Source organism: Somniosus microcephalus, chromosome 13, assembly GCF_052327205.1.
Source record: "Somniosus microcephalus isolate GS21.2 chromosome 13, FLI_Smic_1.0, whole genome shotgun sequence".
Taxonomy (NCBI): domain Eukaryota; kingdom Metazoa; phylum Chordata; class Chondrichthyes; order Squaliformes; family Somniosidae; genus Somniosus; species Somniosus microcephalus.
The window spans coordinates 186,149,244-186,164,355 of NC_140999.1; the positions used below are offsets into that span (position 1 = coordinate 186,149,244).

General features: G+C 56.8%; 1 protein-coding gene across 2 annotated transcripts in view; it reads left to right on the forward strand.

Annotated features, from left to right (window-relative positions):
- Nucleotides 1-3,146: 3,146 nt before the first annotated feature.
- maf1a (MAF1 homolog, negative regulator of RNA polymerase III a) overlaps nucleotides 3,147-15,112 on the forward strand; it is a 34,575-nt gene continuing 22,609 nt past the window's right edge. The window contains exon 1 of one of the 2 annotated variants that reach the window (XM_086005809.1): nucleotides 3,147-3,374. In XM_086005809.1, coding sequence (XP_085861935.1) covers nucleotides 3,292-3,374 — 83 coding nt within the window. In that variant the 5' untranslated portion in view covers nucleotides 3,147-3,291. The remainder of the gene's footprint in view (nucleotides 3,375-15,112) is intronic. The other variant, XM_086005810.1, reaches the window with a different exon arrangement.

Here is a 15,112-nt window from a genome sequence, read left to right on the forward strand (position 1 = left end):
CAGTAGGTAGCACTCGTCTCCTCTGAGTCAGAAGGTTGTGGGTTCAAGTCCGACCCCAGAGGCTTGAGCACAAAAATCTAGGCTGACACTCCCAGTGCAGTGCTGAGGGAGTGCTGCATTGCCAGAGGTGCTGTCTTTCGGATGAGACGTTAAACCGAGGCCCTGTCTACTCTCTCAGCTGGACGTAAAAGATCACATGGCACTATTTTGAAGAAGAGCAGGGGCGCTCTCCCCGGTGTCCTGGGGCCAATATTTATCCCTCAATCAACATCACTAAAAAAAAAATTAGCCGGTCATTATCACATTGCTGTTTGTGGGAGCTTGCTGTGCGCAAATTGGCTGCTGCGTTTCAAACATTACAACAGTGACTACACTACAAAAGTCTAGGCTGACACTCCAGCGCAGTACTGAGGGAGTGCTGCAGTGTCGGAGGTGCTGTCTTTCGGATGAGACGTTAAATCAAGGCCCCGTCTGCTCTCTCAGGAGGATGTAAAAGAACCCATAGCACTATTTTGAAAAAGAGCAAGGGAGACCTTGCCGATAAAAAAGTCACTAAAGAAAACAGATTATCTGGTCATTATCACGTTGCTGTTTGTGGGAGCATTGCTGTGTGCAAATTGGCTGTCGCGTTTTCTACATTACAACACTTCAAAAGTACTTCTTTGGCTGTAAAACGCTTTGGGAACATTGTGAAAGGCGCTATATAAATGCAATCTTTCTTTGAAGGCAGCCTACCTCTCGCTAACCTTTGGCTCTCAGTCGACTTGCTGTTCCATATGCCATTGGGCATGTCCAAGAGAATCAGTTTAACATGGATTCTATTTGCCACCTCCAGAGCCTGCTGCCCATATCCTGTCCTGCACTAAGTTCCACTAATCCATCAACCCTAACCTCATTGACCTTCACTGGCTCTGTGCCCAACGCTTCTTTTAAAATCCTCTCCCTCCTCTTTAAATCCATCTATGTCGTCACCCTACCCTATCGTTGCAATCTCCTCCAGCTGTATATCCCACCGCCTTCACTTACTGGTCCTCTGATTCCAGCCTCTTGTGTGTGCCCCTCTCCTATCGCCCCACCATGGGTGGCACAACCTTCAGCGGCCTGGGTCCTACTCTCTGGAACTACCTACCTAAACCCCTTAGGCACTTTACAACATTCCGGACTCAACATCGAGTTCAACAACTTCAGATCATAACCAATGTTCCCTTTAAGCTGCGAGGCCGCGCAGCGCTGCAGGCATCCCGTGCAGCCGGTTTGCCGGCTTTTCAATGCAAAAACCGTGCATGCGCGGTATTTTGAATGGCTTGCGCAGTCCCTTAAAGGGGCCATGCGGTGCCAAGAACAATTACAGGGAACATTGATCATAACCATTGCTTCCATTTTTTCGGAATGCAGGTTCTGGCAATGATTCTGATGTTGCCATTTACAACTCCTCTCGACCCATCTTTTGTTTCTTTTCTTGTCCCATTACCATCTCCTTTTGCCTTGCAGCATCATTCCTTTTGTCTTTTAATCTCTCCTGCCTTCCACCCGATCACAGACCTTCCCTTTTGTTCTTTCCACCCCTCCTCCTTTCCCTGACACTGTACTTGCTTAGAAACCTGTTACATCTGTAACATTTTCCAGTTCTAACGATAGATCATTGACCTGAAACGTTAACTCTGTTTCTCTCTCCACAGATGCTGCCTGACCTGCTGAGTATTTCCAGCATTTTCTGTTTAAATCCCTCCTCCTTTGCAAACTTTCTCAGAACCCATCTCTTCAACCCAGCTTTTGGTCATCCCATGTAATTTCTCCTTTCCTGTCCTGACCTCTGTTTTCCATACGCCTATCTGTGAAGCACCTTGGGATCTTTGTATATTAAACATGCTCTATAACTTCCAGATGTTGCTGTCCCTGCCCTCACGCAACACCCACACACATCTGCTTTCCGTAGGCATTACTAGAAAGCGATCAGGAGCAACTTTAAGTAACTTTTCCCTCAGTATCGAAGATGTTGAACACTATTGTAGGTGTTCAACTGAGGTCAGTTGATTCAGCAGAAACCAGACATCAAACCTCATTACCACTTCTGGAGGTGCATATAACACCTGAACCGTGAGGGGGGGGGGTTCAACAGTGACTACACTTCAAAAAGTAATTCTGACAAAAGGTCATCGACCCAAAACGTTAACTCTGTTTCTCTCTTCACAGATGCTGCCTGACCTGCTGAGTGTCTCCAGCATTTTCTGTTTTTATTTCAAAAAGTACTTCATTGGCTGTAAAGTGTTTTTGGGACATCCTGATGTCGTGAAAGGCACTGTATGCAAGTTCTTTCTTTTTTTGCTAAATTGACCATTTTGAATAGAATGAGCCTTGTTTTACTATGTTAAAGGCGCTATATACATGCAAGTTCTGTTTTTTTTGAGTCAAACATATTAAATATGATAGTACTTGTTACAACTCATCAATTACATAATAAATCCATTACATTCATTAGCCGCAATAAAACAAAGCCTTAAAACCAACTTTAGGGTTAACAGTATAAATGCAGTGGTAAATTTTACAGATAAATCAATAATATTAACAGTACAGGTACCCATAGAAAAAAAAACAATTTTACGCCAGTCCTATTGGCAATCTAGTGACTCCTCATTTTTTCTTGGTATTATCTAACCCTGTAATATCATAGTCCTTATACACGGTCTTTAGCTTTTCACAAAAAAAGGAACCACTCAAGACCCGAGGAAACACCGAATACTTGAATTTTCTTCTACTTACTGTTTTTTTTCCACATTTACTATTTTTGTTTAATTCTTTATTCAAGTACAACAGTAGTTATACAACTCATCAATTACAAAGTAAATCTATTACATCCATTGACCACAAAAAAAGCCTCAAAAGCAGCTTTAGGGTCAACAATATAAATACAATAATAAATTTTTACAGGTAAATCAATAATGTTTACAGTACAAACTGCCACTATTTAATAAACCAAGAAAAAAACCCTGTATCACGCCAGTCCTACTGGCATCGTTTACCCATTCAATTGTTCAATCATTCATTCGTTCGCTTCCACTCACTGATGTTGCAGGTTGTAGTTGTGGTGACACCTGGAGGGCAGGTGAGCCTCTGGCCGGGAAAGACTACAACCCCCAGGATGCTGTTCGCCGGCCGCGCAGGCGCAGTGGGCCGGTGCCCGGAGGCCGGGCGACAGGCAGCGAATCCCGGGGATGTGCGGCCCAGGCTCAGGCCTCGGCCTGTCCCGGGTCACTCGCAGTTAGGCAGGGAGAGAGTGGGTGAGAGAAAAACATGAAGCTTCTGCCGAACTCCAGCTTCGAGGCGATTAACTGGCAGCTCACCATCGAGACTGGAGACTGCGGCATCATCGGCAGGTGAGGAGGGACACAGCACCTGGGGAGAGGGAGAGAGGGGGGGGGACACACAGCACCTGGGGAGAGGGGGGGGGGAGGACACACAGCACCTGGGGAGAGGGGGGGGGAGGACACACAGCACCTGGGGAGAGGGGGGGGGGACACACAGCACCTGGGGAGAGGGGGGGGGAGGACACACAGCACCTGGGGAGAGGGGGGGGGGACACACAGCACCTGGGGAGAGGGGGGGGGGACACACAGCACCTGGGGAGAGGGGGGGGGGGACACACAGCACCTGGGGAGAGGGGGGGGGGACACACAGCACCTGGGGAGAGGGGGGGACACACAGCACCTGGGGAGAGGGGGGGGGGGACACACAGCACCTGGGGAGAGGGGGGGGGGACACACAGCACCTGGGGAGAGGGGGGGGGGGACACACAGCACCTGGGGAGAGGGGGGGGGACACACAGCACCTGGGGAGAGGGGGGGGGGGACACACAGCACCTGGGGAGAGGGGGAGAGGACACACAGCACCTGGGGAGAGGGGGGGGGGGGACACACAGCACCTGGGGAGAGGGGGAGGGACACAGCACCTGGGGAGAGGGGGAGGGACACAGCACCTGGGGAGAGGGGGAGGGACACAGCACCTGGGGAGAGGGGGAGAGACACAGCACCTGGGGAGAGGGGGGGGGACACAGCACCTGGGGAGAGAGGGGGGGGACACAGCACCTGGGGAGAGAGGGGGGGGGGACACAGCACCTGGGGAGAGAGGGGGGGGACACAGCACCTGGGGAGAGGGGGGGGGACACAGCACCTGGGGAGAGGGGGGGGGACACAGCACCTGGGGAGAGGGGGGGGGGACACAGCACCTGGGGAGAGGGGGGGGGACACAGCACCTGGGGAGAGGGGGGGGGACACAGCACCTGGGGAGAGGGGGAGAGGGGGGGGGACACAGCACCTGGGGAGAGGGGGAGCGGGGGGGGACACAGCACCTGGGGAGAGGGGGGGGACACAGCACCTGGGGAGAGGGGGGGGGACACAGCACCTGGGGAGAGGGGGAGGGACACAGCACCTGGGGAGAGGGGGAGAGGGGGGGGGACACAGCACCTGGGGAGAGAGGGGGGGGGAGACACAGCACCTGGGGAGAGAGGGGGGGGGGAGACACAGCACCTGGGGAGAGGGGGGGGTGGGGACACAGCACCTGGGGAGAGGGGGGGGGGGGGGACACAGCACCTGGGGAGAGGGGGGGGGGGACACAGCACCTGGGGAGAGGGGGGGGGGGGACACAGCACCTGGGGAGAGGGGGGGACACAGCACCTGGGGAGAGGGGGGGGGACACAGCACCTGGGGAGAGGGGGGGGGACGACACAGCACCTGGGGAGAGGGGGGGGGACGACACAGCACCTGGGGAGAGGGGGGGGGGACGACACAGCACCTGGGGAGAGGGGGGGGGGACACAGCACCTGGGGAGAGGGGGGGGGGACGACACAGCACCTGGGGAGAGGGGGGGGGACAACACAGCACCTGGGGAGGGGGGGGGGGGACAACACAGCACCTGGGGAGAGGGGGGGGGGGACACGGCACCTGGGGAGAGGGGGGGGGTGGACACGGCACCTGGGGAGAGGGGGGGGGGTGGACACGGCACCTGGGGAGAGGGGGGGGGGTGGACACGGCACCTGGGGAGAGGGGGGGGCGGGACACGGCACCTGGGGAGAGGGGGGGGGGGGGACACGGCACCTGGGGAGAGGGGGGAGACACGGCACCTGGGGTTGCTCAAAGGAAAACAGTAAACAATGCATGCAGGGCGGAACTAGGCCAATATCCATTAATAATCACTCCAAAAAAGAGCCACCAAATTTTGGAATCCCCTACAAATGAGCAACCCCCAATGCTATCACTACGACGCCCTGAAATGCCAAGAGCTGACCATAAAGAAGAATACCCTCAGTCAACTAGTCCTGGGACTCAGTGAAGTAATTATTAACAATACTAACAATAACCAGCCCCAGGACAGTGACAGGGTAACACAAAGAATTCGACCCAACACAATCGTCGCTAAACAAAAGGAAAAATATCTGACATATTGGGCAGAAACAACAAAAACCCAAAGCAAACTCAATTGCTACTTGGCCCTAAACAGACAATACAACATAGCTGATTACCTGACCATGGTAAAGGATAACAAACTGAGAAGAACCTCGACAAGGTACAGACTTAGCGAACATAGCCTAGCGATTGAAAAAGGCAGACACAGGCAGACCAGGCTGCCAAGAGAAGACAGGATATGCTCTCACTGTAGTCAGGGAGTAGTGGAGACAGAGATGCACTTCCTCACAGCCTGTGGAAAATATCAGGACATCAGGGAGAATTCCTACCAAAAATTCTCACGAATATGCCCTGAATTCAGAAATCTGAATGACAACCAAAAACTCCCATTCCTACTGGGAGAGGAGAGAAGCTGTGTAACACTGGCGGCACACTATGTTACAGCTTGCCATGAACAGAGGGACAACCAGTAAACTAAGAAAAGAATATATATAAACAATGCGAATGTATATTTATACACTCAGGGATATACCTGTTTATACACTGTATGAATAGAACTGCGTTTATGTGCTCAACCATAAATGTATTTTGATGCTTTGGCAACATAAGATGTAACTTATCATGCCAATAAAGCGATTTGAATTGTGAATTGAGAGGGGGGAGACACGGCACCTGGGGAGAGGGGGGAGACACGGCACCTGGGGAGAGGGGGGAGACACGGCACCTGGGGAGAGGGGGGAGACACGGCACCTGGGGAGAGGGGGGAAACGGCACCTGGGGAGAGGGGGGAGAGGGGAGACACGGCACCTGGGGAGAGGGGGGAGACACGGCACCTGGGGAGAGGGGGGAGACACGGCACCTGGGGAGAGGGGGGAGACACGGCACCTGGGGAGAGGGGAGACACGGCACCTGGGGAGAGGGGGGAGAGACGGCACCTGGGGAGAGGGGGGAGAGACGGCACCTGGGGAGAGGGGGGAGAGACGGCACCGGGGGAGAGGGGGGAGAGACGGCACCTGGGGAGAGGGGGGAGAGACGGCACCTGGGGAGAGGGGGGAGAGACGGCACCTGGGGAGAGGGGGGAGAGACGGCACCTGGGGAGAGGGGGGAGAGACGGCACCTGGGGAGAGGGGAGACACGGCACCTGGGGAGACACGGCACCTGGGGAGAGGGGAGACACGGCACCTGGGGAGAGGGGGGACACGGCACCTGGGGAGAGGGGGGAGAGGGGAGACACGGCACCTGGGGAGAGGGGGGAGAGGGGAGACACGGCACCTGGGGAGAGGGGGGAGAGGGGAGACATGGCACCTGGGGAGAGGGGGGAGAGGGGAGACACGGCACCTGGGGAGAGGGGGGAGAGGGGAGACACGGCACCTGGGGAGAGGGGGGAGACGCGGCACCTGGGGAGAGGGGGGAGAGGGGAGACGCGGCACCTGGGGAGAGGGGGGAGAGAGGGGAGACGCGGCACCTGGGGAGAGGGGGGAGAGAGGAGACGCGGCACCTGGGGAGAGGGGGGAGAGACGCGGCACCCGGGGGGAGGGGGGGGAGACGCGGCACCCGGGGGGAGGGGGGGGAGACGCGGCACCCGGGGGGAGGGGGGGGAGGACGGGGCACCCGGGGGGAGGACGGGGCACCCGGGGGGATGGGGGGGGAGGACGGGGCACCCGGGGGGAGGGGGGAGAGAGGGGGGACACGGTGATGTACCTATCAATTCATCCAATGAAAAGCGACGAGTTAAGAAAGTAACTATAGCTTTTTTTTGGCTAAATAACAGAGCCCACCCTCGTGGGTGATCGGATCCAACAAGGAGGAATACCAGCCAGTCGACCACCTTTATACCTGGGCAGGTAGGTGGAGCCATGGGCGGAGTCAGCAGTGGTCAGCCCAGGTATAACAGCGTGACAAGAGGCGACCTCGTATAGTGATACAACAGTGTGAACAGTGATAACTATAGTGTAACGATAGTGAACGATAAAAGTGGTTTACCACATTCACCCCTTGTTTAGATTTGAGTCCGGCGGGGTGAAGTGTACTACCAGTTCTGGTAAGTCAGTCTGTCCGGAGGCCTCGTAAGCCTTTCTGATCGTCGCAGCGGCGGTGTTGCATTCTCCGGTGTTGATGCTGGTGTCTGCGTGGTCGGCGAAGGCTCGTGGGGTTCCGGCATGCCGTCTACCTGAGCTGGAATTGGTGGGGGGGGTGGGGGGGTGGTAAAGGTGGTGTCTCCGGAATGCCCAAGGGTGCGAGGTCTCGCAAGGAGACTGTGTCCTCCCGCCCGTCCGGGTAAGCCACATAGGCGTACTGGGGGTTGGCGTGCAGGAGGTTCACCTTCTCGACCAGGGGGTCCGTTTTATGGGTCCTCACGTGCTTTCGCAGCAGGACGGGCCCCAGGGAGGTCAGCCAGGTTGGTAGTGTGGTTCCCGTAGTCGACTTCCTGGGGAAAACAAACATTCGTTCATGGGGGGTGGCGTTAATGGCAGTGCAAAGTAGTGACCGGGTGGAGTGCAGGGCTGCCGGGAGGACTTCCTGCCAGCGGGAGGTTGGGAGGCCCTTAGACTTTAAGGCTAAGAGGACGGCCTTCCATACCATCGCGTTCTCTCTTTCTACCTGGCCGTTCCCTCGGGGGTTGTAGCTGGTGGTCCTGCTTGCAGCAATACCTCTCGCTAGTAGGAACTGACGGAGTTCCTCGCTCATGAAGGAGGAGCCCCGGTCACTATGTATATAGTTTGGGAACCCGAACAAGGCGAAGAGGTCGTTCAGGCATTTAATGACCGTGGTACTGGTCATGTCTGGGCAGGGGAAGGCAAAGGGGAAACGGGAGTACTCATCAACGATGTTGAGGAAGTACACATTACGGTCAGAGGACGGGAGGGGCCCCTTAAAGTCGATGCTCAGGCGCTCGAAGGGGCGGGTGGCCTTGATCAGGCTTGCTCTGTCCGGCCTAAAGAAGTGCGGTTTGCACTCGGCACAGGTCTGGCAGTTCCTGGTCATGGTCCTGACCTCCTCGATGGAGTATGGCAGGTTGCGGGCCTTAATGAAGTGGTAAAGTCTGGTGACCCCGGGGTGGCAGAGGTCGCTGTGGAGGGTCTGAAGTCTATCACTTTGCGCGCTGGCGCATGTAATTCGTGACAGAGCATCAGGGGGATCGTTCAGCTTACCTGGCCGGTACAAGATATCATAATCATAGGTGGATAGTTCGATTCTCCACCTCAATATCTTGTCATTCTTGATTTTGCCCCTCAGCTTGTTATTAAACATAAAAGCGACCGAACGCTGGTCGGTGAGGAGGGTAAATCGTTTGCCTGCCAGGTAATGCCTCCAGCGTCGTACCGCCTCCACAATCGCTTGGGCCTCCTTCTCGACCGACGAGTGTCGGATCTCAGGGCCCTGTAGGGTCCTTGAGAAGAAGGCCACTGGTCTCCCCTCCTGGTTAAGGGTAGCGGCTAGGGCGAAGTCGGATGCATCGCTCTCCACTTGGAAGGGGATGGACTCGTCCACTGCGTGCATTGTGGCCTTGGCAATGTCTCCCTTAATGAGGGAGAAGGCTGCGCACGCTTCCTCTGTAAGGGGGAAGGATGTGGACTTCATGAGGGGTCTGGCTTTGTCTGCATAATTGGGCACCCATTGGGCATAGTAGGCGAAGAGCCCCAGGGTTCTCTTCAGAGCCTTTGGACAGTGGGGGAGGGGTAGCTCCATGAGGGGACGCATTCTTTCGGGGTCGGGGCCGATGACTCCGTTCTCTACTACACAGCCGAGGATGGCAAGGCGCGAGGTGTTAAACACACATTTCTCCTTATTGTAGGTGAGGTTCAGCCGTTGGGCCGTACGGAGGAATCTCTCCAGATTAACGTCATGGTCCTGCCGGTCGCGGCCGCAGATGGTGACGTTATCTAGGTAGGGGAACGTGGCATGCAGCCCGTTCTGGTCAACCATCCGGTCCATCTCCCTTTGGAAGACCGAAACCCCGTTGGTGACGCCGAAGGGAACCCTAAGGAAGTGGTAGAGGCGGCCGTTCGCCTCGAAGGCTGTATACTGGCGGTCCTCAGGGCGGATAGGGAGTTGGTGATAGGCCGACTTAAGGTCGATGGTGGAGAATACCCGGTACTCCGCAATCTGATTGACCATATCAGATATGCGGGGAAGGGGGTATGCGTCCAGCTGGGTGTACCTGTTTATGGTCTGGCTGTAGTCGATGACCAGGCGGTTTTTATTGCCGGTCTTAACGACCACGACCTGGGCACGCCAGGGGCTGGTGCTCCCCTCGATAATGCCCTCCTTCAGGAGACGCTGCACCTCAGAGCTAATGAAAGCTCTGTCCCCGGCGCTGTACCGCCTGCTCTTGGTCGCGACGGGTTTGCAGTCGGGGGTGAGGTTAGCGAACAGGGAAGGTGGCGGGACCTTGAGGGTGGATAGGCTGCAGGTGTTACGCGGTGGGCGGTTTAAAATCTGTTGGTTGTCGACTGTGAGTGGGGGGAGGGGTCCGCCGTATGCTAGCGTGACGCTTTGGAGGTGGGATTGGAAGTCTAGCCCTAGTAGGACGGCGGCGCATAGCTGGAGAAGGACGAGGAGTTTAAAATTTTTATACTCCGTACCCTTAACCGATAGGGTCACAACACAGTAGCCGCTGATGTCTGTGGCGTGGGATCTCGATGCCATCGAGATCCGGTTGTGCGTTGGCAGGACAGGGAGGGAGTAGTGGCTCACCGTGTCTGGGTGGATGAAACTCTCCGTGCTTCCGCTGTCGAACAGGCAGGTCGTGGCGTGGCCGTTTACTCTGATGTCCATCATTGACTTGGACAGGTGATGCGGGCGGGCTTGGTCCAGTGAGACGGAGGCTAGTGTATAGCTGAGCGAGTCGTTGTAGTCTGCGGGTGAGGCGGTAGTCGGGTCTAGAGGCACGGTGGCGGTCGAGCGTGGTGGGTAAAATGGCGTCTCCCACGAGGTTGGACAAAATGGCGGAGAAGATGGCTGCCCCCGTAACTCACATGAGGCACTGCTGGTGTTGGTTGCCTGTATCAAAGATGGCCGCCCCATGACTCACATGTGGGGATGCTGGCCTCTGTTGCCTTGAAGGAAGATGGCCGCCCCCACAGCTCGCATGAGGCACTGCTGGCCTCTGATGATCCACCTCTGCAGGCCTTAGCGAAGTGGCCTTTCTTCATACAGCTTGAGCAGGTAGAGTTCCTGGCTGGGCAGTGCGACCTCGGGTGTTTCGCCTGGCCACAGAAGAAGCAGCCGGCGGCCCGATCGCGGGGGTCCGATGTCGGAGCCGGTACCGGGGGTGGCGGTCTCGATCGGGTCTGGGACGCCGACGCTGAGGTAGGTCCCAGGGGGGGTGCTGCGGGGGGTATCGCGGTCGGGGTCGGTCCCAAGTCCCAGGGTCGCGAGTTACAGTACCTTGAGTATGCCTCGAGGTCCCGGTGGGCCACTTCTAGAGAGAGAGCGAGGGCTGCAGCTTTGTCCAGGTCGAGGTCCCTTGCTTCCAGTAGTCTTTGCCGTGAGTAGTCGGACCGCAGGCCTTTCACGAAGGCATCGCGGACATTGTCTTCAGTATTTTCTGCCGCCGTTACCGCTTTAAAGTTACAGTCTCTGCCGAGTGCTTGTAGCACCCGTAAAAATTCCTCCACGGGCTCTCCTGGCTGTTGCGGGCGGGATCTTAGGAGGTGTCTGGCATACATGGAATTTACCGGGGTTTGGTACTGTCTTTTCAGCCGGTTGATGGCGTCCTCGTATGTTTTGAGGTCCCGGATGAGTGCGAATACTTTAGGGCTCACTTGGGCGTTCAGAACTCTTAGCATGGATTTCTGAGGCACGCCGGATTCTCCCAGGTAGGCTTCGAAGCAGCTCAGCCAGTGTTCAAAGTCGAGGGCTGAGTTTGCTGCCTGTGGATTTAGATCCAGGTACGGTGGTCTGAGGGCTCGCAGCCAGGCAGGCTGCTGTGGCTGTTGTAGCTGGGCGTCTGGCTGGTCGTTTGACTGTCCAGGTGTCGACATTTTAAAATTTAGCCAATAAAATTGATATACCTATCAATTCATCCAATGAAAAGCGACGAGTTAAGAAAGTAACTAAAGGTTTTTATTGGCTAAATAACAGAGCCCACCCTCGTGGGTGATCGGATCCAACAAGGAGGAATACCAGCCAGTCGACCACCTTTATACCTGGGCAGGTAGGTGGAGCCATGGGCGGAGTCAGCAGTGGTCAGCCCAGGTATAACAGCGTGACAAGAGGCGACCTCGTATAGTGATACAACAGTGTGAACAGTGATAACGATATAACAGTGATAACTATAGTGTAACGATAGTGAACGATAAAAGTGGTTTACCACACATGGCACCTGGGGGGAGGGGAGAGAGGGGGGACACGGCACCTGGGGAGAGGGGGGACACGGCACTTGGGGGGAGGGAAGAGAGGGGGGGACACGGCACCTGGGGAGAGGGGGGACACGGCACCTGGGGGGAGGGAAGAGAGGGGGGGACACAGCATCTGGGGAGAGGGGGGGGGGACACAGCACCTGGGGAGAGGGGGGACACAGCACTTGGGGAGAGGGAGGGGAGGAGGGGGTGGACACAGCACCTTGAGGGGAGAGGGAGGGGAGGAGGGGGGGGACACAGCACCTGAGGGGAGGGGAGGGGAGCGGAGGGGACACAGCACCTGGGGAGAGGGGAGAGAGGGGGGACACAGCACCTGGGGAGAGGGAGGGGAGGAACACAGCACCTGGGGAGAGGGGGACACAGCACCTGGGGAGAGGGAGAGGAGGGGGAGGAACACAGCACCTGGGGAGAGGAGGGGGGAGGGGACACAGCACCTGGGGAGAGGAGGGGGGAGGGGACACAGCACCTGGGGAGAGGGGGGGACACAGCACCTGGGGGGAGGGGAGAGAGGGGGGACACAGCACCTGGGGGGAGGGGGGACACAGCACCTGGGGAGAGGGAGGAGTGGAACACAGCACCTGGGGAGAGGGGGACACAGCACCTGGGGAGAGGGAGGGGGGGGGAGGAACACAGCAGCTGGGGAGAGGGGGACACAGCACCTGGGGAGGGGGAGGAACACAGCAGCTGGGGAGAGGGGGACACAGCACCTGGGGAGAGGGAGGGGGGGAGGAACACAGCACCTGGGGAGAGGGAGGGGGGGAGGAACACAGCACCTGGGGGGGGCAGGGACACAGCACCTGGGGAGAGGGGGACACAGCACCTGGGGAGAGGAGGCGGGAGGGGACCCAGCACCTGGGGGGAGGGGCGAGCGGGGGGACCCAGCACCTGGGGGGAGCGGCGAGCGGGGGGACCCAGCACCTGGGGGGAGGGGCGAGAGGAGGGACCCAGCACCTGGGGGGAGAGGGGGGACCCAGCACCTGGGGGGAGGGGGGAGAGTGGGGACCCAGCACCTGGGGAGAGGGGGGACCCAGCATCTGGGGGGAGAGGGGGGACCCAGCACCTGGGGGGAGAGGGGGGACCCAGCACCTGGGGGGAGAGGGGGGACCCAGCACCTGGGGGGAGAGGAGGGACCCAGCACCTGGGGGGAGGGGGGACCCAGCACCTGGGGGGAGAGGGGGGACCCAGCATCTGGGGGGAGAGGGGGGACCCAGCACCTGGGGGGAGAGGGGGCACCCAGCACCTGGGGCGAGGGGGGAGAGGAGGGACCCAGCACCTGGGGGGAGAGGGGGGACCCAGCACCTGGGGGGAGGGGGGAGAGTGGGGACCCAGCACCTGGGGAGAGGGGGGACCCAGCACCTGGGGGGAGAGGGGGGACCCAGCACCTGGGGCGAGGTGGGAGAGGGGGGACCCAGCACCTGGGGGGAGGGGGGGAGAGGAGGGACCCAGCACCTGGGGGGAGAGGGGGGACCCGGCACCTGGGGGGAGCGGGGAGAGGGGGGACCCGGCACCTGGGGAGAGGGGGGACGTAGCATGAGGGGAGAGGGGGGACACAGCACCAGGGGAGAGGGGAGACACAGCACCAGGGGAGAGGGGAGAGGGGGGGACACAGCACCTGGGGAGAGGGGGGGACACAGCACCTGGGGAGAGGGGGGACACAGCACCTGGGGAGAGGGGGGACACAGCACCAGGGGAGAGGGGGGACACAGCACCTGTGGGATGGGGAGGTTGGGTGGGGTGTTGAAGGCGCCTGGATCTGATGTAAGATCTTGGGCGGGGGGGTAGGATCTGGGTTTGTTGGTCAGGAACTGGGGTGGGTGGGTGTAGAATCTGATGTGGGGGTAGGATCTGGGATGGTGGGGGGTGGGAAGGCTCTGGGAAAGTGGGAAGCACTTGGGCCAGCACCTGAATTTGTGGGGGCACCTCAGGCTAGATCTAAATTTGAACTGGACTTGGGTTTGAGGAGATGGATTGGCAGAGGTAGGCAGACCTGGACCTAGCTGATGAGGAGATGGGGTGGGGTAAGGGATCAGGACACTGGGAAAACGCCTCTTTTTCTCAAACAGTGCCATGTTTATTTTTGGTGTCCACCTAAGCAGTCAGTCAGGGCCTCGGTTTAACGTTTCATCCGAAAGACGGCACCTCCAACAGTGCAGCATGTTCTCTACTGGCACTGGAGGGTCAGAATAGATTTTGTGCTTCACTATCTGGATTGGGAGTTGAACTCGCAACCTTCTGACTCAGACAAGGGAGCTCTACCAACCAAACCAAGCTGATCAGAAATCAGCGAGAGAGCAAGTTTGAGAGAATAGAAGAAACGAGCCTGCTCACTCAGTTTGTTTCCTTGTAACTGTATTTACTGGGTAGTTTACTGTCCCCTTATTTATTGGGGGGAGATACATAGGAGCAGTCTGCTCTAGTTATCTGATTTTATAGTTTTGACAAATTGCTTTAAAAGTATTAGCCGATTCTTTCCACAGCGAGTTATTGTGATTTGGAAAGCACTGCCTGAAAGGGCGGTGGAAGCAGATTCAGTCCTAACTTTCAAAAGGAAATTGGATGAATACTTGAAGGGGAAAAGTTGCAGGGCTACGGGGAAAGAGCAGGGGAGTGGGACTAATTGGATCCCAAAGAGCCAGCATGGGTATGATGGGCCAAATGGCCTCCTTCTGTGCTGTATCATTCTATGAAAAGAATTAGCAGATCTGTGGTATCACTGACAGGTAGTTTGGAGTACAGTTGTGGTGTTTAGCTGCTACAGTGGAGATGTGCTTGCCTGGCTTGTTAGCATGATCGTCACAATGCACTGTGCCTTAGTGTGCAGAGGAAATCTTGCCTCCATACCTTAAGGGAATCTGGTAGTGCTCTCAGTAAAGAACTGGTATTTTTGAGGAGGTGAACAGTGGAAGGCCCTATGAACTGATCTTCAGAAAAACTTTTGAAAAAGAGAGTTGTGCATAAAAGGCTCCTAGTTAAGCTTAAAGCAGTTGGGATTTAGGTTAAACCCTGGGAATGGATGAGAAATTGGCTGACGGTAGCAAGCAGTGGCTACATGTTAGAGGAGTTATGCTAGGGTAGTTAGGAATAACTCGGTTGAGTACCTCCGATATTGGTATCAGGACCTCTGCTGTTCCTAATTTTTCACAAGGCAAATAGAATGTTGAATTACACGAGCTATGTAGTTCTGCACAAAGAAGAACTTCCCCATATCAGCTCTACGTTTGCCTTTCACTATCTTGAATGCAACACATCGAAAGGACTTCTGAGTAGAACAGGGGAGGTGGGAGCCTTGGAATCATTTTAAAAACAGTTGCAATAGAGGGACTTTTAAGGTCTTTTGGATGTATGAGC